General features: G+C 37.5%; 1 protein-coding gene and 1 long non-coding RNA gene across 2 annotated transcripts; one reads left to right on the forward strand and one right to left on the reverse strand.

Moving 5' to 3' along the window:
- The first annotated feature begins 223 nt into the window (after positions 1–223).
- Positions 224–26,153, forward strand: LOC138051557 (uncharacterized). Its single transcript, XM_068897787.1, has 6 exons — positions 224–806; positions 11,755–12,797; positions 16,696–16,820; positions 18,361–18,481; positions 21,163–21,251; positions 23,890–26,153. Exons 1-6 carry the CDS (start codon positions 791–793, stop codon positions 23,939–23,941), a joined length of 1,446 nt encoding a protein of 481 aa, XP_068753888.1. The 5' UTR covers positions 224–790; the 3' UTR covers positions 23,942–26,153.
- LOC138051564 (uncharacterized) lies at positions 2,334–4,829 on the reverse strand. The gene is made up of 2 exons (XR_011132848.1): positions 4,201–4,829; positions 2,334–2,460 (listed from the first exon to the last, which is right to left on the reverse strand). It is a non-coding gene; the product is annotated as an uncharacterized lncRNA (long non-coding RNA).

The following is a 26,153-nucleotide window of genomic DNA, read 5'->3' on the forward strand; positions in this document are numbered from 1 at the left end:
GGTAACGCTATATTTTACCTCTGGTCTGCACCGTCTGCACAGCATGCAGTCTGCGTTTTGGGGTGACTTTCGGTCACGGTCACGGTCACGGTCACGGTCACGGTCACGGTCACGACGGTTTTAGAGATTTGGGCAGTATGAACACGTTCGCTGATTTCGTGGTCAGTGCCAGTCCAGTCCGAGTGAAAGCGATCTAACACCAATTCTTACTGGTTGAACGCCCATGGTGCTTTTAGCGCAAGGATTTGCAAGGAGGAGAAAACGAGAATGGCAGTGGAAGGCTGTGAATTAGAAGTGGAGCGTGCGTTTACTACGCTCGAACACATAGTCTCTAAGAGGTGCAGTACAATACGCACTAAATTCTGGATTTTCGGAGATTTTAGTATTGAGACCTGTTCAGGAAGAGGCCTTACTTCACTTCATCAAGCGTGAGGACGTGTTTGCGGTCCTGCCACCGGGATGCGGGAAATCTTTGATATAATTTTCAACTTGTGCCGAAAGTTTGTTCGTATTTGCATGATCGTGGTTTCAGTTATCCAAAAGCTGCCATCGTAGTCGTTATTTGTCCCTTGTATGCCTTGATTGATTCGCACATCCTAGAGCTGAAAGAGCATGGTATACCTGCTTGCTCGCTTGCTGACGACGACCTTCTTGAATACGATGTTGCCAGCCACTCCATGTTCTTAAATTACTAGTCCTGAATAAATAGTTCGCGAAGAAAAGTGGCGTAAAATATTGCAAAGCAAGTCCTTTCAAGATCGACTGTTTGGACTCGTTACAGACGAGGTGCATGTTGTTCCTAAATGGTAAGTTGAAAATAATTTCGCCTCTTTCAGCTCTTTCATGTAAGCATGTAAGCGAATTCTTGATAGGGTTTAATAGGGTTAGGAATTAGGTTGGAATTATTGTTTGTTTCTTTTTTTCAGCAAATGTATTTTCAATAGCTTTTCAATTATTTCAAAGTGACTTTTCGATTAAAAAAACTAACCTTACATGTAGTGAAATACGGTCCCAGGTGGAAATCTTATTAAGATCTTACTAAGATTCTTAATAAGTTTCTTAATAAGATCTTACTTTGTTTCTTAGTTAAGAATCTTACAAGATCTTGTTAACAAGATCTTACAAGATCTTATGAGAATCTTGTAAGAATCTTATAAGATCTTAAACAAGTTCTTAGATAAGATCTTGTAAGAATCCTGTAAGATTCTATCTAAGATCTTTTAAGAATCTCTTTTTAAGAATGTTACATTGATCTTTCAAGATTCTTTTTTGAGACTGTTACAAGATATTGTAAGCTGTTGTGGGGCTAAGATCTTCCAAGAATCTTTTTCCTGCTCTTACAAGATCCTTCAGTAATCTTGGGCAATATATTGCAAGATTACCAACGATAAACTTATAAATTTTGGGGGCTTTCTGCAGGTACAGGAAAGCAAGTTGTATTTTTGGTCACTTGGAATTAGCCTTTATTTGGAGTTGTTTTGTTTTACATAATCTGTGCTCCAGTAACTGCAAAAAGAAGCAAATCTCGCAGGCTTCTCATTAGTAAATTCGCACATGTAGCAATATTTTTATAAATCCAACAATGATGCTGTCTTGTGGTGTCATTATCTGAAAATTACAGTCAAATCCCAATAACATCAACCCTTGTTCACTGTTAATGTAATCACTTTAGTTTCCCTTGAGGTCTTCATCTGTTGTCACTGCCAGTCACTCCACAAATTATTATCCCCTCTAATGCTACCTTACAAAGAAATGCTGCACAATTTATTATTCTTTTGTGTATTAATTTTTATTGAACAGCATACAGCAAAACTGAGTACATGCACTATTGTGTTCTTCAAACATAGTGCAATTTTCAATATCATAAGAACAACATTAATACATTGTAAAAAGAAAAGACTTGGAAGCGATAGACTGAATGCACTACATGTAAGTGCTTCGGGACCCCTAACAAACATGAAAACAAGCCTCTTTTCCACTAATCCTGAGCTTGACCTGAAATATTACTGGTAATTCGGGTCACACTAAAGTCTGACCTGAATTACCCATAATATTTCAATTCAAGTTCAAGATTAGTCAAAAAGAGGCTTGTTTTCATGCTTAAGAGGGGTCCTGAGGTATTCTTTCCCTTCCAAAAAACCCTTTTTTACCATAATTTACACTCCTTTTGCGAAACAAGGGATCATATCTAATTTCTTGTTGATAAGTTCCGCTTTCTACTTTGATGTTTTTTTTTTAATGATCGCAAAAGGAGAGTGAACTTAGAATGAAACTGGGCAAAATTCCAACCACAAAAAGGTGTATTTTCAGGCCAAGTTCAATTAATTGCTCTATAAGCTATTTCTAAGATTTATTGACATCTTTTACGTCTTGAATCTAAACACTTCTGATTCAGTGATTGCCTTATCTGTCCCCATTTTTTCTGAAATTACACTTCCCCAATGTTATCTTTTATTGCTCCTGTATAAAAAAAGATAAGGAAATAATGATTAGTCAACTGGACTGTGCAGCTTAGCTTTTCCACTATCAAAAACGTTGATTGGTTTAAGGCAACAGTTAAAAACTATGGGGGTTAAGCATTAAGCTAAAAACAGTATATGGTATATTGGAATGATGTTTTAGACTAAATTGAAAGTTTTCCTTGTGTGTGTTCGAATTTACAAAGTATAATGCTAAATAAAAAATACTACAGGTATTTTAACTCAATTTTGCTTTCTATGTTACTTCATACCTAATTCACTAAGTTAATTGATACTCAATCCTCCCTTTTAAATAAAATTATTGTATTGCAGACTTACAATAATTATTGTTAAAGTTTTTGGTATTGGTATAGGGTATTAGTCTTCAAGTTGGCTTCAGCAGATAGCAATACCGTAAAGTCCATGTATAAGCCGCAACCGTAGATAAGCCGCACCCCGAATTTAGAAGCGCAGATTTTGGAAAAAAATGTAATACAATAAAGTTTGAAGTTCCAGTAACGTTCTATTGCTATAAACCCAACAAGGACAAACAATCAAGGTTTCACCATAAAGTTGAAATTCCTTCGATATTGAAACAAAACGAACGAGTGCTTAGTAGCCAAGCTTTAAATGTGGGAAGGAGTCTGGGCCAGGCCCTAGGTATCATGACCACGTCTATAAAGATGTACCCACAATAGGCAAAAAAATTCATGCAGAGCTTGATAATGCAGTCGACAAATTTGCCGAGAAGGTGGTCAAGAACAACGGAACAGTCGGCAATTTACCTCGTGAGTACTCGCGAATTTTGTGGCATTTTATCGCACGTGGCGGAAAGATATGCGTGGAAGTGACTGGCCGAAGACGTCACTGCAAACAGCTGTGCGGAGGAATGGAGATTCCTTGTAGGTTGGTGTTTACTTGTTCGAGTAAAGCGAAAATTAATCGCTTGAAAGAACTCTTGGAGAGCAAGATTCGCCCATAAACACTCGAAGACACAAACGGCTCCTTTAGGAGCCACCACTCATTAAAAAGTCAATGAACAACAGCAACATGCTCTCAGTTTCTTTTATGTTTCTTTACTGAGATCTTAAGAAGTTGTATGAATATTAATTAGGTTTTTTAAAACTCCAAACACAGATGTATCCATGGATAAGCCGCACCCTTGATTTATGGCTTCAATTTTGTGAAAAAAAGTGCGGCTTATACATGGACGTTTACGGTATGTGGATTTAGTAAAGAAAACTTATTTCTTGCTTGCAGAATTTAATTGAATTCTAGTGATCTGGAAGCTAAAGTGCAAAGTTATAAATTAAAAGAAAGCATGATTTACATTGTCACATCCAGAGTTGATCCAGTTGATCAGTGTGTAAAAAGCAGATTTTTACACAGCTACCTATCTTTGCCCAAAAGGTCAATAAATTATCTCACACATAAACTTGCACATAGTACATGTTGATGCACTGAGTGCCATAGTAATGAGCAGCATTAATCACAAAGGACACTGTGGGAGAGCTCTTAAATCATATGTGCTGTGGGAGCGTTCTCCAATCATTTAGTCATTTGCTTAACCTTTTGTATTATCAAGCTACGGAAATTCTTGTTTAAGTTTTTTAATTTATCTACTGGGTGATTAATACATGCATAAATTGGATGTGTGAAAAATATTTGAATGCTAAATCGTAAATTTTAGAGACAGTCCAGAATCAAAAATAAGCAGTATCCTCTCATAGTTACAGCTTACCTCTTGTAAAGGAGTTGTTACCAACATTTTCTTGTTTTGGCTCAGCGCTTTTCACGCGTAAAACAACCGAAATACAAGCTTGAATCATCGCTTGATCAACCGCCTCCTGATCAACTACCGAATTTCTTCTTCTTTCTTGTGACTGCTGACCAGAGCATAAGGTGGCTCACTCGTTCTCAGTCTCTCATCTGCTATCCAACGTGGCCGACTTGACTCGATTTCTTGCACTCACGAACGGAAATTGAACAAGATTTATGGCGGACTCGCTGTTTTTTATTTCAAGGCCAAAATAGTCTCTTCGTTGAACGAATTGACTTCCTGTAATAAGAGGCTCAGTTCCTCGGAATTTTAAGTCCACTGTGAGCCCCCGCCGGCCAAGCTTTTGGCTACCAGAAATTCCAATACTTCCAACTTGGGGCAATTAGTATGGAAATGCCAAGGAATTCGAAAAATAGTAGAATAGTAGGTAAAATAGTGTAAAGTTGAAGTATAGACTCTGTTGGTCACACATTATTATGAAAATCAAGCTGTTTCAGTAGGATTTTCCAGTAATTTTTTATCTTTGTCTTTTCTTTCATGTTTTTGTTTTTGAAACCGTCCACACACTCCTTAACCAAGTACTGTTAAAAAAAAAATCCTTAGCTAGTTCATCTTCAAAGAATAAAATTATTGTTGTTAAGACTTTGAAAGGCCAAGACTTTGAAAGGCCACGAGTTCAGCCTGAATAAAACGTTCTTTAATAAGATTGTGAAAGGTCTTTACCAGAATAAATTCATGCATCATCTGGACAAAGATCATGCACAATATTGTAGCGTGTGTACTAAGATCTTGATCAACCATCTGGAATGGAATCCCCTTAACGCTAAGAAATCTGAGAAAGAACGACTTCACTAGGAAAATAACACATCTTTATCATAGAAACATTCAATCTCTCTTGTCTTAAATAATAATTATTTCCTTTCGTAATCTTTGTCACTGTAAATATATTAATTTTTAAGTATTTTATCTTTGCTCCACCCAACTCGATTAGCCTTGCTAAATTTGGGTGGACAAACTTTTCACTGTAACTACTATTGTATGCAATAAACGATGTTGTTGTTTTTGTTGTTGTTGTTGATCTTCACTAAGATCTTATGTAGGATCATAACTTAGACTTGCACGATCATTCCTAAGATCTTATTTAAGATCCTTACTAGATCTTGTAAGATCTTTTTTAAAATTAAGATCTTGACCAATATCTTGTAAAATCTTGACTAAGATCTTGTAAGATTTTCATTAAGATCTTGTAAGATCTTTTATGGTAAGATCATGTTAGATAGTCCTAAGATCTTGTAAGTTTTTGTTAAGATCTTACAAGATCTTAAAATTTCAACAACATTAAATTTTGGAAGAAGATTTGATAAGCAAATGTAATAAGATCTTATTGAGATCAAAGATCTTAAGCAAGATCTTACTAAGATTTTCATCGTAACACCCATCTTACAAGATTCTTACAAGATCTTAGTAAGATTTCCACCCGGGGTGTATTTTACTGAAACATGTTCATGTTCTCATAGTTTTTAGATTTTTGTGGCTACCGCCTCAGTCTGCAATTTTTAGTACTTATGTGTCCCTCTCTTGTGTCCTGTACCACTGTCCCTCATTCTCGTAATTTGTCTTTTTTTTTTTTTAAAGCCTATGCCCCATTCACACCAAACTTTAACCATATTTTCTTTCTTAACCATTTTCTATTTCTTCCATGAGCTGCTGTGGTGCAAGAGGAAATGATAAATCAAGGTCAACAACATTGACTGTTGTAAGACCATCTGACAGAACTTCATTTTCCAGCTCTTCAGTAACCTCCAAAATAGTTGTGTGGACTGACTCCTTCTTACATCTGTGCTCCAGGCTACACTTCCACTCATTCACCAATTCATCATGATTTTCTCCAAATTCATCAATTGTTTTCAGCATGCGCCATTGGCTCATACAGATTCCCCAGCAGTTACATCTCTTGTATAGCTGATCAAAAGAAATTATCTTTGATTCCCACAAAATGGTACTTAACAAGGAAGGTACTTAACAAGGAAGGTTCTTGCAATCATGGGAAAATGGAAAGGAACACACTCCATAAATTACATGTAAATATAAACGCAGGGTTCGCACGCACCTTGAAAGTCCTTGAAAGTCCTTGAATTTGAAACTAAAAATTCAAGGCCTCAAAAGTCCTTGAAAATTGCAGTCAGTACTGGAAAGTCCTTGAAACTTTAAAAAAAAAAAAGTAAAAAAAAAAACAAATAAAAGCGATCATTACAACTCTCCGAACGTCCATCAAGCGCCGAGTTCATTTTCCTGTTCTTTGTTATATTCATTGCTCTGATTGGTTCTATGTCTGTAATTCTAATAGCCAATGAAATGTTTTGTAGTCTTCGCTCTTTCCGCGAAAATCCATTTGCCTCGAGTGCTGCCTGTTTTTTGCTTGTGTGTTGTTTGTTCTGCTATTGTTTCAGATTTACAACAATTGGAAAGTGTGTTTTCATCGACTTGTGGCTTCTGAAACCTCTGTACAAAGAGTGGCTAGGCGAAGTCAAGGGTGACAAACACAAGGCACGATGCATAATTTGTGTGCATGAAGGATGTTGACATTTCGGGCATGGGCGAGTCGGCGCACACTAGCTCTATGAACAGCTGCTTATCGCTTGATTTTGCAGTGCGTGGAGTCCTTGAAAAATGGAAAATGTGTCCTTGAAAGTACTTGAAAAGTCCTTGAATTTTTAGTTGAAAAAAGTGTACGAACCCTGTAAACAAGCTGCACCTTGGAAAAATTAGTGCATAATTTAATTCCACAGAAGCATACTGGCACAAAACAAATACATTGAAAAAAAAAACGTTTAGGAAGGGGATAAGGTATACCATAGTCATTTGGTTTGAATATTCAGTGATAATAATGGTTATTATTATTATAATTTATAATTATTATTATTATTATTCTTATTATTATTATTGTTATTATTATTATTATCACTATCATTGTTCTTGTTCTTGTTCTTGATCTTGTTGTTTTGTTATTGTTATTATTGAAGTTGTAAAACATTTACCTGTTTCTGAGCACCTCCATGCCACAAGAGTACTGAGAGGCGATGATATGCATTGAGCAGGGTTGAAACATCTGAATAGAATAGAACTTGCCATACTTAGTGCTGGTGTTGTATTTTTCTTTTGAAGACCTGGCTTTCGTTTTGAAGAAATGGCAGTTAGGAGGCATCTGTACAGCGTCGGAACTCTTTCTTCTAGCTCACTGATAATTGTAGCATCTTTAAGGGAGATGATATGGGTAGGTGAAGTATTAGCAAGGATGGTTGGAGATTTCTTGCTTCATAGGCTGCTACATTCATCTTTGATATTTTTTCCGCCTTTGTCAACAAACAGTTTTTAGCTTTTCCGAAGCCCAAACCGCATTTGCATTTCAGCTTGACCTTAGAGAAAAACAACTTTGACAAAAGTTAATCAAAACAAAACATCACGCAATGCACAGTGCTGGTAGTGGTACGCAAATGGAAAATAAAAACACCATCAGCCTGGGATTCTTAATAAGAAGTTAAATAAACCTGATAAAAACTTTCTTGTTATTTAATTTGAATTGATTGTCAGTAAATACAAGTTTAGATAGGAAGAGAACCGATCATCACACATTGTGAACTTGAAATTCAAGCGGCAATATGTTTTCCTTCTGGATTTGGGTTAAAAGGGATCTCAGTGGAACATGGAGTGGAGATTTCACACGGACTTTATAGCATTCAATCAAAGAAAATATAGCCTTCTATCAGTCAACTGGGACCAACGCAACATTTCGCAGCGATCTTCATATGACATCTCTCCCCTTCGCTGACCTAAGGCCAATCGAAAAGCTCTTCTTTTAACTTTCTCAAAGAGAACAATATTCTTAACCAGGTAAGGGCACCATACAGGGGAAGCGTACTCAAGGATTGGTCTCGCAAGAGCCTTGTACAATGTGGAAAAGGTTTCTTTGTTTGCAGAACCGATTGTTCGCTTAATTAGACCAAGAACTTTATTGGCCTTATTGACTATCTCAACAACGTGTAAAGTCCACGAGAGGTCATGTGAAATTGTGATGCCGAGGTCTTTTACAGTACTCACTGAGCTTAAATGTTCTCCACACGGGACGAGGGAGTAATGTGGAACAGATTTATCGCGATTATGTGTCACTCGCATAATTTCACATTTGTTCGCATTTAAGTTTAACTGCCAGGCCTTAAGGTGGAATAAGTCGGACTGAAGGATGTCGGTGTCTCTAACTTTGTCGGAAAACCTTGGTATCATCCGCATACAGTTTAACCGTTGATGAAATTCCTGATAGAATGTCATTTACATATAAAATAAATAAAACGGGTCCAAGGACTGTTCCCTGGGGTACTCCTGACAAAACTGGAGTCCAGGACGAGCAAGTACCACGTATCACGACGCGTTGCATCCGGCCAGTTAAAAAATTTCGAAACCACTGAAGAGCACTACCGTCGATACCGTGACGCTCGAGCTTAAAAAGAAGACGTTCATGTGGTACACTGTCAAACGCCTTGGAGAAATCCAAAAAGGCGATGTCAGTTGGCTTTCTGTTGTTACGTGATTTCGCCCAATCATCGTAACAAGAAAGAAGCTCCAAAAGCGTTGATCGGCCCTCCATATAAGCGAACTGGTTCGGGTAAAAATATTTATGTTTTGCCAAAAATCCATCACTCGAGACTTAAACGATTTTCTCCATGATCTTGCACACTACAGATGTTAATGAGATCTGGCGATAGTTATTCCTGTCGGTCTTATTGCCTTTTTTGAACAAAGGTGTGATGTTAGCGAGTTTCCAGAGATGTGGCAGTTTGCCTGTTGAAAAAGATTTGTGAAAGAAAAAACACAGAGGTGGTGACAAAACACTCGCACCATCTCGCCCATGAAGTAAAAAGACTTGACAAACGTTGTAGAAAAAGTGTCGTTGAGAGACTAGATGAACCATGCAAGACAGAAATGCAAAATAAAATATGCTGCATGAAAACGTGCGACCAGCTGCCATGCTGCCACATGCTTTATAGCATTGGGTCTGAAAACTATGGCAAAGAAAAGAAGTCTGACAACATGGTTTAATTTTGTTTGCAAATTTTGAGGGTGTGTCTTGTAAGTACTTCCCCATCTAGAATGCGATATGATATATGTGGATAAATGATATTATAGTATAGTTGTTTCAGTTGTTGCAAGGTTATTCAACCTTAGTAGATTCAAAATTAAAAATCTTAGGACATACCAAGAACTGGAATTCAGAGCAAAAAGCAGCCCTAAGCAAATTAAAAATAAGCATTTTATTACAGTAATTTATTACAGTAATGTATTTTATTGCACATAATTCAGTCCAAAGACTGCAAGGTGTATATATTTTAATAAACATTATATTGATTGATTGATTGATTGATTGATTTTTGATTTTGCCACCAGTGTTGTAAAGTGTTGGTGATGACGTGGCCAAATTAGGAAGTGTCAACACTGCTTGCTGTAGTTAGACTTGGTCAGTCTTTAGGAGTTACCAGCTCACACAGAAGACCAATAGACCTAGACTTGAACACACTCAAGACTTGATTACATTCTGCTAAATAATAGTTAAATCAAAGTGCTTATATACATAACAGTAGCTAGCTAAATGTGATTAAATACTTGAGCATAACACTTGCTCACATATCGATGCATACGTAAATCCTGAGGAACTAGGCGTTTAGAATCGTACATGTAATCCTAGTAGAAGAAAGGACTAGTTCCCACGATGTATTACGTTGGCTGTGTATGCAACAGGTAAACAGCATAATTATTTGCCCGTTTGATTGAGCAACAATACAAAATAATGTACTTCCGCTTTGTATCAGGCGAGTAACTGATCTACTTATAGTTCGGCAGGTCACGTTAGCTAAGTGTCACGCTTTCCTTAACTTTACTACATAAGTAACTTTTGTTACATATTTTAAAATTAACTACACTGTAGAAACAAGGCATTCTTTGATTGGTCGTGTCATCATGATTTTTTGTGTCATGTAGGAGGCATGCCATGTATTATTTTGTGTCTTGTAGGATTTTTATGCATCAGAGACGCAGGACACAGGGTTATCAAAATCACTGCTGGTGCTCAAGTCCTCCACTCACCAGTAACCTCAAATTTGGTCACTTCACATTGTTGTCAGGAAACGTCACGTTGTTAGGAAATGTACACAAATGTAAAACACATGTGCACAGCTTTTGTCTTAGCCTGTTCCAGGCTCTCAGAAAGTCGAGAAAACGAAAAGAACTGCGGGTGAAAAGGGAGTCGGGGCGTTCTTGTCGTTTTCTCGGCTCTTTGGGAGCCTCGAACAGGCTACTTTTGTCTTTGCTCATTAGACCCATTGTTTTGTGACATTCTTGTAGCCTTCATTGTTGTCTCTATTTAAGCTCCCTAATTTCTTGTTCTCAGACCTAAAGTTACAAACGTGTATATACATGTAGTCATATATATCCCAAGGTGTCTATTGTTATTAATTTGTGTGCTGATTGTTCAATGACCTCACCTCCCACAAGTTAGTCTAGTGCTCAACCAATGTCTGTACTTCATAGATGGCATGCACATTGACATTTGCCATTTATGGGATAATGTGTAGCCTTTTGATAATACCGGTAATTATTATAATAATTAATTATTTATTGTTTGAGTGATAAAACTGATAGCTGACTAAAAAGTCCCTTGTAGGCATGTGTGTCTGCCTGGACATTTGTCATAAAGTAATCATTATGTCGATACACTTTGCAAACTTTAATTAACATGATCAAATAATTATTTGCATTCTGTACAGTGCTTAGAATTTACAATATTCTATGAAAAGACGATCCTCCAGAAAAGCTGATTTATCCTTGTTTAGTTTTTAAGACCAGCTACATTGTATCGTTTTTCCTGCTTGTTCCAAGGCGAATAAGATGTCTACAGACTTTGTGTTTCAAATGTATTTCTGCAAAAAATGTATAATAAAAAGTGTAATTCACTATCAAAACATTGATTTTCTTGAGCCAAATTTAGGATTTAATCCCTGTGGTCGTGGGCACTCTTTTTTCATCAAAAGTTGATTGGCCTTCACCTTTCTTTACACTGGCACAGTTTTGGTAACAATTGATGTCTCTGATCTTGATATCTTAATCTTAATGCGTTGTTTATAGTGGAAGTGCACTTAGTTATCAAGCTAGTTTACAGGCACTCCACTTTTAACAATGTGAAAGAAACAATTCAAACTTAACAGAAACATTATTAAGAACCCCAACTGGCAGGAGGCAACCAGTTGGCTATTTACAAAGCGTGGTAGAGTTGAATCTGGGACAACCGGAAACAAATCCTAACCAGAGGTTAGAACGGGATTTGAACCCAGAGCAGCCGCATGCAAACCCAATGCCCTAACCACTCGACCACGCTTCCTCCTGTTGAAACAATTATCGTAAGTTCAGGCAGACACAAAAGCATGAAGCAAGATTTTGCAACCTCATAACCCTTGATTTGAATTTTAGGTACAAGAGAAACATTTGAAAAAGACGGTGTTGCAAACAGCCATTCAACCACGCAAGGCATGGACATTAACAGCAGTGATGAGCATCATTCAAGTGTAGACAGTACATTGTCACAAACTGAAATCAATGAAGCCACTCTAAGTGACAGAACAGAGCCCAGTATGTTTCCACATGCCACTTCCCTTGATTTGATACCATCAAGTGGACAGCAAGAGGAGGGTGCTCGACCAAGAGACAGGCAGAGACAACATTCACTGCCTGGACGGTCAACTACAGCACCGCTTCCCCCACAGCAATCCGAGACATTGGCAGGTGATCTCAAAGCCAACTACTCCCAAAGTGGGAGCATCCATGAAGATGATCATGGACCACAGCATGCTCAAATGCAGCTACCGGTAGCTAGACCACTACCATTTCCATTGCCACAACAAGATGGTTTAGCAGATAATTTCATCATGAAGCACTCTTGTGATATAACGATTCTTGAGGATCTGCACATGGGCACTCAAATGCAGCATATTCAAGCTGTGCCACCACCTTCAGTATTACAAGAACAGGTCATTGATCCTGAAGTAGCTGATGGTTTAGAAGTTAATTTCCTAGCCAGGCACTCTCAGGATGAATCTATCTTTGAGGATCTCTACAAGGATGATGACACTCAAGTGCTGCCTCCACTAGCTGCACCACAACCTTGGCCATCACAACAGCATTTCAATAACCCTGAGATATCAGGTGAGACCCTTCATTCTGGGTTATGTGGTAATAGAGATATTTCCACACAGGGTATGACTGCTGTGCAGGCAGAACGTGATGCCGGTAGCATGGGAAATGCATTAAATGTAGACAGTACACAGGTTGCTATTGCTGAAGAACAAACTGCGAAAGAGACCTGTCAACATTACAAACGGAAATGTTTCTCTTGGTTTTCCTGTTGTGAGCAGTTCATGCCATGCCATCGATGCCATAACTCAAGAGGGTGTTGTAAAGCTGAGGCATCAAATGCAACACACCTCAAGTGCTCCAAATGTGGCTTTGTACAGGAGGTGAGATTGATTTATGCTGTAATTAAATCGGGTATAAATGTTGAAAATAAAAATGACTGGCTCCAGTTTTCAGCTTAATGAAACACTCGACATATTTTTGTAATGATATTTGACATCATTAAGCATTTATGCGACCAATCAGCTTTTGGTATTTTACACATGCTCGCTGAAAATTTTGCTTCTGGTCATTTATAGTTTTGATCCGTCAGTTTGTAATATTACAGCCTTGGTCATTAAAAGCAGTTGAAATAATAATACACTGTAATTGATGTGTCTGAGCTGTTTGACCTTTGTACGGTAACATAGGCGTACGTGCATGATCTGACCTGGGGGCGGTGTCCTTTTTGCCCGAAAAGATTACACAGTGCCCGAATGTTTGATTGTTGAAATTCGTTTTTTACTCCCTCAAAATGTAGGAAAGAAACAGTCGTTTACAATCCTTAATTAAAAGTCATAAAACTGTACGTATTCGAAACAAAGAGTTTTTAGAACCTCACATAAATTTTATGCAAAATAAATTGCTAACGGTAAATTAAATATTTGCCTGAAGCCTTGTAGGCTGCTTGACCTCACCTTAAAAGTCCCTTTGATCTGAAAAAGTTTCAAATGCCGGCGTCGCCCAAAGAGTCGATGGTACAGACCACGAAGAAACTTGGAACTAAAACATTCTTTCATCTTTGATCTCTCGCGCCACCTTAAAAATGGCGTGAAAGTTTGGCGCGAACTGCAGCAAATGCCAGTGGTCAACAGATCAGCAGCCGAGCAATTCAAATGTTTTAAGATCAACCGCAAGGACGTTTCCTTATTGCCCAAATTTTGAGCGTTTTGCCCCCCCGGTAATAATTATTATGAAATTTTTGCGTAAAACAGAAGTCAGTTTGGGACTTTTCCAGAGACAATTTTGAGAGAAACTAATATTGCAGCTCACTGAGAAAATAACTGCAAATAAATGTCAGTCATTCAACACTGTTCGATCAAAATTGGTTTGTCTGACAATGACTTGGTTAGATGTCTTGTTCAGACAGATTGCAAAGATTTCAACTGATTTGCACATATCTGGCTACTATGTCGTGGATCATGGAACCAAAAGGTCGAGACAGCAGAAAGCAAATCGTTATCTTTAAGAAAGTTATGACATTTTTTAATTTCGAAGACATGTTTCGATGTTACAAACATCATCGTCAGTTACAAAATATTTGAAAAACCGCGAGGACTTATATAACAACTAGGCGAAACTTGCATAATTAAATATGATTAAGTGACAAGAAATACATATTTGAGTGAGTTACAGAGTGTTAGAAAGAATGTAGAGCCTAAAGCGTAAGTGTCAGGTTGACGTGATGAACTCAAGGAGGCTATGCATATAAATTGGGAACAGCCTAATTTAAACCAACAAGTTCATCATGTCAACCTGACACTTACGCTTTAGGCTCTACATTCTTTCTAACACTCTGTAACTCACTCAAATATGTATTTCTTGTCACTTAATCATATTTGATTATGCAAGTTTCGCCCAGTTGTTATATAAGTCCTAACGGTTTTTCAAATATTTTGTAACTGACGATGATGTTTGTAACATCGAAACATGTCTTCGAAATTAAAAAATGTCATAATTTGCACACATGGAATAAAACTACCTTGATAACAAATGAATGAAGGGGTAGTTTCTAAAGAAACTGTGGTGCTGCGTCGGTGGGGAAGTAGTATACAAAAATTTGGTTTTATCAACGGAGTTGATAATGTAAATTGGCCACCGTACAGAGATTCTAATTAGAATCTCTGTACGGTGGCCAATTTACATTATCAACTCCGTTGATAAATCCAAATTTTTGTATACTTGATAACATGTGAACTATCCAACAAATTAAGTATTGCATTTTTTGTTACATGATGCAATTGACACCAGGGCTCATACATGTGTATCTTTCAGTGAAATTTGTGTTAACATTATCAAGCAAAAAAAAAGATCAGCACATAATGTTTGGCCTTGCTAAATCACTCAAGAGACAAGTAGCACTTCACCTTACCAAATCACTTTTCTTTTTCTTGACCACACATGCTTAAAAACGTTTGTATTCTTCTAAAAAAAATTAATAAATAAATCATTCCACTTTAAACCAATCATAACTTTCATGAATCTGTTGTTAAATTAAGCATTCAGGTGCTTTAGTTCAAATTAATTAAAATTAAAGACCAAAATTAATTAACTTTTCATCCAAAAAGGACCACATGTTTATCTGCAACAAAAAGATGTCATAATTCATGGTGGTATATAGAATTTGTTCCCCAATGCCATTACAATCAAACATTTTAAAAGTATAAGCAAAAACAATCAGACCAAATTGGGTTTTTGTCCAATCAGAATTGAGATTTTGCAATATTTTAATCTACGCAGGGCTCAAAATTAACAGAAAAATCCAGTCACAATTTCACAAATTTTAGTCACAAAATCGTGACACTGCATTGTGTTGTCAGCCGTTTCTCAAAATAAAATATGAGTCTGCAATATTTGTGTGTAAAGAAACCACTGAAATGGCAAATGATCAAATGAACGGAGTCTAGTTGTGCACATAACATCACAGCTAAAATTACACGTAGTTAACTGAATAAAGTGTAATGTGAAGTGCTAGATTTCAGATTTCACGTAGTCTGTCTTCAGATTAAAAGAAAATTCATGGCTGGGAACCAAAGTAAAGCTCGGTGTTTCCACTGGAGTGTGTGTCCGCTTATCCACCCAATTTAGGTTATAGCTTCAGCGTGGCAGGGTATTCTGCCATTTAGCCAAAATAATTTTGTCATTTCCTCATATATGTTAAGAAAAGTAGCAGCAGAGTGGCAACTGCTAACCCTTTGTTTTTGAGAGAGCAAAGGTGAAAACAAGTCGCAAATTTGCAACTTCTCCAGATATTTTAGTCGCAAAGGGAAAAAGTTCAGTCGCAAAGGCGACTTTATTGGTCACAATTTCGAGGCCAGCCACCTCTAATTATAATAAGAAAGAAAGTTATTTGCAGCTCTCAGGTGGAGGCAACCTCGTTCACAGGGTCTCTTTTCTCTGCCTCCATTGTCAATGGAGGCAGAGAATAGACACCCTGGGAATGAGGTTGAGGAGGAGGCTCACATGTATAATAATTATTTGATTCAACTTCAGTCCACAAAAAGGTCTCTTTCAGTGGGTAATTAACACTCCCCCACCTTGTAGCGACTCATATAGTTTACTCTGGCTAATGCCAGACATTTTATGTGCCAGTTGGGCAGACTTTAGGTGACAATGGGTTAACGTCTCGGTCCACTCAAAAACTATGTCCCTCTTTAAATTAGGTGACTCCCTTTTATCAGATTCCTTCAATCAATAGAGTGCATCACTGATTGGATGGATGCTTGTCGCTCCCATCCATCCAAAGCTCTCTTTAAACTAAAGGTGTTCAATATTGCTTTGTGCTAGCATTTGAAGCAGAACTGTCAAATTTGATATACTTACCAATAATTGATCTCCATTACATCGTTTACATTATTTTACAGTAGGTTGAATGACTAAGGCTTAAGGATGTATAAAGGGCCATTTTATAATATAATTTTGCCCATTGTTACCTTTGTGCAAGAAAATTATTTTATCACTCTTGAGGAAAATGACTCTTCCATTTTGTCTTGTGCCCTTTACATTAAACAATCCTTTTGAAGTGCATGTAGATTTGAAGCAAGAAAATTAATAATATGACTGTATAATGGTCTATGTTAACCCATTTACCCTTGAACCACCCCCCCCCCCCCCCACCCCCCATTGACGGGTAAAATTAATAACAAATTATAATTATTATATGGGATTAATCGTGCTTGGCAGGCATTTATGGCACTGGCAATATCATTGTTTTTCTTTTTCATTTTCTGTACAAATTTGTAGATTGGAAATGGTGCCACATGCCAAAATTGTACTCTAAAGATGGCTGCCTATTTCTGCAGTATCTGTAAACACCTCAGCAATGTAGACAATGAGCCGTATCACTGTGAAAAATGTGGGGTGTGCAGGTGAGTCATTTATGCATACATTGTACTTATTTTACTATCTTGAATCTAATTGACTCAAAATCTACAGTTGATACTCTGGGAATTATGCAATGCATACACTGTAATTCTTCAAGAATCTGTTGGTTTTATTGTGTTTCACGCAACTTGAATTTCCCAGGAGAAGGAAAAACTATGGAAAAGGACCGTTTCCATGGTAATGGTCCATACCCTGACTGCATAACCAGAAAGAAGTTCTGTTTGCATCTGCAGGTCTGCGTTGACTCATGTAAACGTGCGTGTCTTTTGTCATTCATGGCAGTTTGTGTTTTTGTTATCAAGAGTAGACAGTGCTTTCCATCTGAAACAGATCTGAGTTTCGTATCCAGTGCTAACAGTGTATTACCAATTAAGCCTTTTGCTGTTCATTTACTTAAAATATACATACATTTTCAGCAGCTGAAACTATGCGATAAATATTCGTTCATTAGCACCTCATGAACTTTATTAACACAAACGAATTTTCAATAATGCTATTTGCATGTGTATTTACATTCAATAGCATTGTGGATGAACAATTTCACCCTTGGACAATCACAGATAACAAAATAATATACTTTCAATCTTGCATGCGCAGTTGTTAATCGTTAACATCAATAGAAAATCAGTTGCATAGTGTGACAATCCCCTGAATGGTGTCTATTAGACATACAATAAAATAATGCACTTTGCATAGAGACACACGTTCAATTGCGCCATCATAGAATCACTTAATGAAAATTGTCAATCATAAACCTGAACTGACAAACGTTGGTATTTTTCGAATAAAGAATAGGAAGAAAAAATATTAATTAGTGTCATATGCGTAGGTTACATGTATTTTAAAATACTGAACAAAAATACAAGAGTATTTACATGTACATTATCATTTAAATTTGTTATTTTTTGCACAATTTTGCTGAAGCAGATATAAAATGAAGCACATTTTAATTGTACACTGTACGTGTACTTGTTCATACAGCATACTCTGTTTGTTACTATACTGTACTGTAAAATATGGTCCCATTAACCGAATGACCCCTGAAAGTGAGAGTTGGTAGATTTTACTCTGTCTAACGCCAGACAATTTTACTCGTGAATTGGGGGCGTCCTAGGGGATTTGAGGTGTGAATGGGTTTATGAAGTTCATGGAAGTGCTAAATGAATGTATATTTGTCGTATACATGTAGTTTCAACTGTTGACGTAAATGAATGTATATTTTGCGCAAATGAACAGCAAATGGTGTATTGAAGAAACATTGTTGTTACATCCACTCATAGCTTGTTAGAATATTATGAAAGTAACAGCTATTTAATTTAAGCTAATTGATGCACTTGTAATTCTCTAGAAAAGAAAAAACAGCACTGTCTGGTTTGAGAGGCATATTAAAACCCATGACCTCATTGGTTGTTGTGATCAAGCTACAAATCTACGTACAGTACATGCATTGTGCTCTTGTTAGGAGACGATTCTTACACTGAGGTAGTTTTGTCAGTACTGAGTCAAATTTATCATGTTGCTTAGGAGTTACAGGACCAAGGCATTCCACTGTGACATTTGTGGTCTTTGTATGAATAGACGTTTCCAAGATAAGCACAAATGCAGGCCATCTTCAGCCCATGATAAATGCTGTATTTGCTTGGAGGTTTGTCCTGACATTACTTTTAGTGTCAATAATTTTTGTGCCTTTTGTGTCATTTGCCATCAGTAAAGGAACGCTTTTTGAAGAGAATTTTTTTTTTTGCCTGGGAGCTGATCTTATATGTTTAATGTAATAGAAACTTAATTGACAGATTTTTTTCTGATTGTAGCAGCTGTTGATATACTGGCACTCTACTTATTTATTTCACCATGAAGCACTCGCTCTGACAGCACAAAATCTGTACCAGAACAGTTCTGATACAAAAGAAAGTGAATTAATTTATATAGAATTACAGATTTAAAGAATACGAGACATTTGTTGGTAGCAGAAGCTGCTTAGCAGCTACGAACAAACATTTGGAAATGTACCTCATCGATGATTTTACAAACTGTTAAAATGGCAGAACCTTATTACAACACACTGAATCTCAAGTTAAAACAAGACATTTTTCGGCCATTCTTCGATCATCATCAGTTGTGAAGTGAGTGAGATACAGTTGTCATTTGGATTTACATGTATGATAGTAATGATGTGTGAATTACATTATAACTGACAACAAATAGAACCACAAGACATTAAGCCACACCATAGTTAATCTAGGGACTGGTTATGAAACCCCGGGAATTTAAAAAGCAGGAACAATACAGTCGCAATTAGATGTTAAACCGACCGTGACCCTGCACAATGTTTTGTTTTTGGTTCGCAAGTTAATTTCGAATAAATTAGTCGAAGCTATTGATTGGTTATCCTGCCGAGAAAAGCGTGTTTTTGTCGGGTTTTGTGCAGGGTCAAGGCCAAAAAAGCGAACAAAAACATGAAACAAAGAAACTTGTCGAGTTTCATAACCAGCCTACATCTATTAACGATGGCCACACACAGTTCTTGAAGGCAAAGGACAAACACTAATAAAATAGAGTAAAAAAAAAAAAGGTTAAGTGAATAAATAATCAGGGGCGGATCTAGGATAAATAATGACTGGTTTCCAAAAAAACAAAAGAGTTTTTAGGTGATTTTGGATTTCAACTCTCCAACGTCCCCTTTCCCTTGTTTCTGAGACATTCACTAGGCAGCAAACATGTGATCATGTGAGTGCAGTTGAGAAGTCACTCACTGCGTTACTGATTATGTAACTTATCAGTAAAGGGCAAAATTACTGAGCGCTGATTGGCTGAGACAGAGGGCATTTTTTCTCAATCGAGGGCATTTTTGGTAATCAAGAGTAATTTTTCCCTTTATTGATAAACAAGTAATCGCATGAGTCCTCGTACTATTAAGGGTTAATTGCACTCGTGCAATTAATCCTTAATAGTACTCGGCCTCATGTGATTACCTATACATACCATGTAGACAGTAACAAATGACTTTCCGGGTGGAATAACACGGCCAAAGCATGTCTGTGCCCAAACATCGACGAAAAAAATAATTGTTCAGGCCATTTTCGAGATTTCAATTTGGAAATTTACGTTTCTTAAAAAATGTATATTACTTTTCAAAATTTTGACAGATTTCTGTAAAACGGTGGAAAGCGGTGTGGATCCGCTCCTGATAATTAGTAAACAATATGTATACAGCTTAAGATGTATGTGTGTATGTATGTCTTAATGTCTGACGCTTCTATTTGTTGTCAGTTATAATGTAATTCACAGGTCATTACTATTATTAGCGAGTTTCAATCGAGTAAAACCAAAACCAAAGTAATTACTTTGGCCAATCAAAAAGGACTGAGACAATCCAGTAAACCAATCAAAACTTGAAGTAATTACACGTAGCCGACGCAAAGCATGGGAAAATGTGCACACGCTAGCCACGATTGGTTTTGGTTTCACTTGTGATTGGTTGAAAAAGTGGCACGAGAACTTTGAACCAATCACTGAAGGAAGTAATGAAAAACCAAAGCAATTTGGTAATTACTTTAGACACTCAATTGAAAACCGCGCTATCATAAATTCAGATCACAAAGAACTGTATGTCACTATCTCACTTCGCAACTGAAGATGATTGTTGAACGATTAAACATGTCTTGTTTTATCTTTAAGAGTGTTTGTCACGCCATTTTTAAAAATTAGTCACTTGTCTGCTTTTGTCAACACACTGCATGTAACAACACTAGAATGAACAGAAAAACCGAAAAAAGACCGACTCAGAGACTGGCTTAAAACAAAATACAGCGACAAGAGAAAACATAACACTGTTATAACTAAGAGGTGTTGGAACAAACAAATATAGATGCCAAAAAGGTAGCAAGCTGGGTACATGTAAATCAAGCATTTCTTTAAAACTGATTCCTAAACCAAAATAATTTGTCAAAGAAAATTTCTTAGGAAATAAGCAACTGCATACATTTCTTTCTGAGTTGTGGGGAGTATCGCCCCCCCCCCCCCCCCACCCCCACAAGGGAGAATTTTTCACCCTTACACACAACTTTTTGTCTTACTTAGTTTTTGTTTAAGTTCCACATGTATTGTGAGCCTTATAACTGCACTTTTGTAAGTAATTTACCCAATTTAGTCTTTTTGTGTGATGTATTTTTTTTTTGTACCCCTGTTCTTGTGTTCAATAAAGTTCTTGTTCCAAAAACAAAATAAAAAATAAGAATTTGTCAAGTGCAAAGCACCCCTCGATTGTATTGACGTTATATCTTGCATGTCTGTGAATTTCTATTAAGAACATTTTTTTTTTTGAAGGATATGGGCCTTTTTGGATGTCATGTACTCTCGTGTTCCCACAAGATGCATCGCAAGTGTTACGTAGAGATGCGTGTAAAGTCAGACTTGTAAGTTACAGTAAAATGATACAATGTACGTGTATGATTATTGAACTCTAGAGTGGTTGCTTTTTGTGGCTCTGATGGTGCTGGAGAAATCAGCTGTTCCTCTGCACTGTTTTTCTTGGTTGTAAGTATTGGCAAGTTAATCTTGAATTTCCTACAGCTAAAAACAAACGGTTTAACCATTGTGCAAAAATAAAATTTATGCAAAACTGTTGAACACTAGAAGGATTGATACATTGCCATAGGGAGATGGACTAAATTTAGGTAATTTTCTTAAACAAGTGGTTGAAGAGAGGACAGTGCTATACAAAAACTGTGGTTTTGTTTGGGGGCCAGCTTCATGATGCAAAGTTCTTTAGTAGTCGTGATGCTAAGTAGGTTTGTTATATCGCACACTGTTCTCGGCCTAAATGGAGCAGTCTGATTGGCTGGTCTTTTGTCAAAATTTTAGGGTACGAACCATTGCCATGGAAATGACCCGTTTCCGTATTTCTTCTCTCTCCCGGGAAATTCAAGTTGAGCGAAACACCAACAGTATTCAACAAGCGGAATATAATTTTTTCATCACAACAATACAATAATTATTATAGGGGACCGTTAATTTTTTACGAGGTAGGGGGGGCTGGTGGGATTTTTTTAACTCTAAATAAAAGGTTGCATGACCCCCCCCCCCAGTCATTAAATTTTTTCCCATGACACCCCCCCCCCCCCCTTCCTCCAATAGAGGTACCTTTTTTCGGTAACCCCCACCCCTTTCCCTGCAGTGTTAAAAAGGGTTGACAGGCCTACATGAATCCCTTGTGCATGGTCTGGTTTCTGTTGCCTTTGTCATAATTTTGCTTTCTTGAGTACATATTTGAATGGATGCCTCTTTTAGGCGGTTCCTGTAGGATTCATTTGGCAATGGTTTTTGTCCTATGAGGCTTTACATTTGAATCTCTATACTGCTGTGTTTTCGGCTGAAATATCAGACTCACAAATTACATTCTGAGACACAAAAGTTTACAAAGGCGAGAGATTCAATAGAGAATCCACCCTTGATGTGCGAACACATTACAAACGGACAGAGAATTTTTATTCGTGTCATGCACCAGGCGTTAAGGAATGATTCATAAAAGGAGAAGCGCTACGCCTCCTAAGAACAAATTCGTCAGCCTTGATGTTTAATAATAACATGCAGAGTTCCACAACTTCGTCTAAAGAACAGCGGATTCCCAAATAAATTTTCAGAAAAATTCCTATCTGAAGTTAACTTGGAGAGAGGTCACTTGAAAACAAAGACAACAGCACACAAAAGAAAATATTGCCTTTTGTTACACAATACCACCCGGCTTTACCTAACCTCAAGAACACACATATTTAAGGGAAATGGCACCTTGTTCAAAACCAACCGCACGTTAGAGGAGTATTTAAGGAGCCACTCATACTATCATATCTCAAAGGAAAGTCGTTAAAAGACACCTTAGTCAGAGCTAGACTTTGAAGGCATAGGTTTTTAGAATCACTTGCGAATGGCAGGAGTCGCGCAGGCCCGTCATACACATATCCCATCTTAAAGCATTACTTAAATATTTTATGTGCCCCCACCCCCTTTTTCCCTTATTTTTTTTAAGATGCCCCCCCCCCCTCCCCCCAAATCCCACCAGCCCCCCTACCTCGAAAAAAATGAACGGGCCCCAGGAAGCGGAATTTAGTTTTACACATAAAAGATTACCGCTCAAAGATTGTCCGATCGTTCAAATAAACGATGCCATAAAATTATAAACAACTTACTAATGTCAATTGCCCGGGACCTTACTGGGGAATACAGTAAAAACCCGCATATAAGAACCAACTGATTTAAAGAACCAACAGGCAGAAATTTTGCATTTAAATATCCAAAAATATAAGAACATGTTAAGCCTGGCAAAGAAAAATAGGTTATTATATAAAACTAAATTCCGCTGGTCAAAATTCTTGATTTTAATTGTGAGAAACTTCTGACAAAAAGTTGTGTATGTTATTGTGTAGCTAACACGGCAAGCATTTTTGTTGTTGAAAATGCAAGTGCTGAACCATTATGTATTTAGTAGTACGTTGTTTCTGCCATGGTTACACTAGGACAACCTATGAAAAATAAGAACCGATTAAGAACCTAATCAGCCTGAATAGACCAATTTCGATATACTAAAATTCAGTCCTAAACAAAAAGTATCAAATCCTTATATTTATTCCCCAGAGCTTCGAGATGATGCCTTTTGCTTAGGACTGAATTAATTATTTTAATGTAACGAAATTGGTTCATTGTGAAAAACTACCCTAAAATATAAGAACCTGTTCAGTCTGACCTCGAAAATTCTAGCTTCGTATATGGGAGTTTTTACTGTATTTGCCCTCAGTCAGTGACCAGTGTCTTCTTCCTCAGATTTCACAACCTCGTTCCCAGGTTCTCTCCTCTCCGCCTCCTTTGTCATTGAGGAGAAACGACAAAGGAGGCCGAGAGAACAAAAATGCTTTTGTTAATGTCATGTCAATTAAGTTTCAAACAGGAATTGTTGTGCATTTCAGTTTGAAGTTAAGCGGTAATTTGAAAACGTTTGATCAGGATGAGATGTAATGTTGACAGTCTCAGTAATTTTTCGTTTGTTTTTGTGCCCCACAGGGATACCTGTCCGATTTGTCGGCAAGCTATCAGTCATTCCCAAAGAGAATGATGGCCACCAGCGGTTTCAAAAACTTTTGAAGAAGATGCCTGGGCCAACCAATGCAAGCAGTGATCACTGTGGTCTTTTACAAGAGTTTGAGTGAAAATCAAGGCAGAGTAGCCGGCGATGAGATCGAGGCTAATTTCTGACTAACAGACGGCGGTATACCGCCGGTGACCGGCTTCTAATGAAACCCCTGGCCGGCACCCAAGAACAATAAAAAATCAAAGAAGTTCTTTATCATAGCTCTAACATAGTTGTGTTCTTTATCATAGCTGTATCATTTCTGTAGTAACAAAATTACGATAATGATAATGATACAATTAAATTGCAAATTTTCATGGTTCGATAACAAAATTATAATTCAATTGAATTTATTATGATAGTGCGACATTTACCCAGAACAATTAAGTTAAAAGTTGTGTTTATTAAATTACTTGAAATAACTGTCGTTTATGGTCGTTACAGCTTGATTCTGATCGCCATACTTCACGAAAGTAATCTCAATAGAATTGCTTTTTGAGAGGTATTCTCGCTATCCAGAACCGTCAGACATTAAAGGATTTATAAGGGTTTAAAGTCGGCAAAAATCCTATACATTCATTGGCACAGTAATTTGAGCCTCGTTTGCCCCCCAACCAATAGGAGGTTTTCACGTGACGTCACCCCCATCATGTTGATGGACGAAAACAAAAGATCTGTCGTTAGTTTCTTTTGTTCGTCCACCAGGACCCAGTTGTTCAAAAAGTGGATGACGCTATCCGTCGGATAAATCACTATCCATTGGATAGTGCAATTGCTTATCCACTGTATAGTGACTTATCCGGCGGATAGCGCTATCCATCGTTTGAACAACTGGGGCCAGAAGTCGTACATTTAACTATTGTTATTGGTGTCTCTCGAGGTTGGCTGAAAACGTCGTATAGGGACTTGAAGATGGACGTCGACGTCGACGAAAACGTCACCTCAGAGTATAACTTCGCAATATCGTAAGTCTTTCGCGATTATTCCATTCGTTCACGTCGCGCAGCGTGGACGAAGTGTCCTAAAAGTAAATTGGTACGAACGGTTTCAGAGTAAACAGAGAGAATAAAAGATTCACATTTGTACATGTACGCTCGCGTTGTCGCCAAAACGTCGATTATCTCACTTTGGTGATTTCACGTCGTTTTTGTCACGAGTACCTCACGAATGTGTGCTAAAATGCGTGCCGCACGTGCAGCACGATGATTTGTCCAGGGGAACCCAACGACTAATTTGTTGTAAAATGTATGATTATACCCCAGTTAATGAAAATAAATGTTATTAAGGCATTTTCAGGTGTTTTTCAGGGTTGCTGGGAAAGCATTATCTGTTCCTTTTTCCCACCAAGACAAGACAGCTAGATAAAATTGGTTGGTTTCTTCAGAGTTTATACAGCCAGCTCGGGTAAGTCAGTAATTCCCAGGCAAAATCTCTATCAATAATAAATTTCCCGGCCAGCTCATCGGAACACCTGTATTTTTGCCAGTCAGCAAGATTTCTCTGGGGAACAGATAAAGTGAGGAACAGATTCGCTGGGTGCCCCTGGATTTTTCCTCGTTTAACCAATGACATTGTTGATTTTTGCCGTTCTCGTTGTCGACTGCGTCGTAGATCTTAAAAGGGAGCTTACGAAACGAGGAGGTTATTCATATCACTACGAAGCTATTTCATGTAGTTTCGCGTTAAAAATGTGTAGTAACTGTCGAGGAATTAAACTTGTATGAGTGGGTTGGAAGCGTAGAGAGAGAAATGAAAATTCATCGTTATGTGCTAAAGTTCTCCAGAGAACCTTGAATTTGGTCATTTCACGTCGTCATTTAGGAGATTACGGCAAAGAAATGTACCAAAATGTAAAACGCACGTGCAGAGCGTGCAGAGCCATTGTTTTTGCTCACTAAACCTATTGTTTTGTAGCGTCGTCTTTGCCGTCGGCGTCGTCGTTTCGTAAGCTCCCTAAAGTCCCTAATATGGCGTCAGAAACCGTTACAAGGTCTTTTGGGAATGAAAGGGTAATCTTACTGTTTTCCTATTTTTCAAGACTTGAAGACTTTTTATGCGTACAAAGTATATTTGTCTTTACATTGTCAAAAGGTGCGCAGTGGTTACCACAAGTAACGGTGAATTTTAATTTTTGTCTGACATTTTGAGCTCATTAAATGTCCAAATGTTCACTGTTTCAGTTAAGTTTATAATATGA

The sequence above is a fragment of the Montipora capricornis genome, chromosome 6 (assembly GCF_036669925.1).
Source record: "Montipora capricornis isolate CH-2021 chromosome 6, ASM3666992v2, whole genome shotgun sequence".
In the NCBI taxonomy this organism is placed as follows: Eukaryota; Metazoa; Cnidaria; class Anthozoa; order Scleractinia; family Acroporidae; genus Montipora; species Montipora capricornis.

Coding starts and splice junctions, on each gene's coding strand:
- LOC138051557 (XM_068897787.1), top strand. Junction 12,798..16,695: donor AATGTGGCTTTGTACAGGAG/GTGAGATTGATT, acceptor ACAAATTTGTAG/ATTGGAAATGGTGCCACATG. Junction 21,252..23,889: donor ATGCGTGTAAAGTCAGACTT/GTAAGTTACAGT, acceptor TGTGCCCCACAG/GGATACCTGTCCGATTTGTC.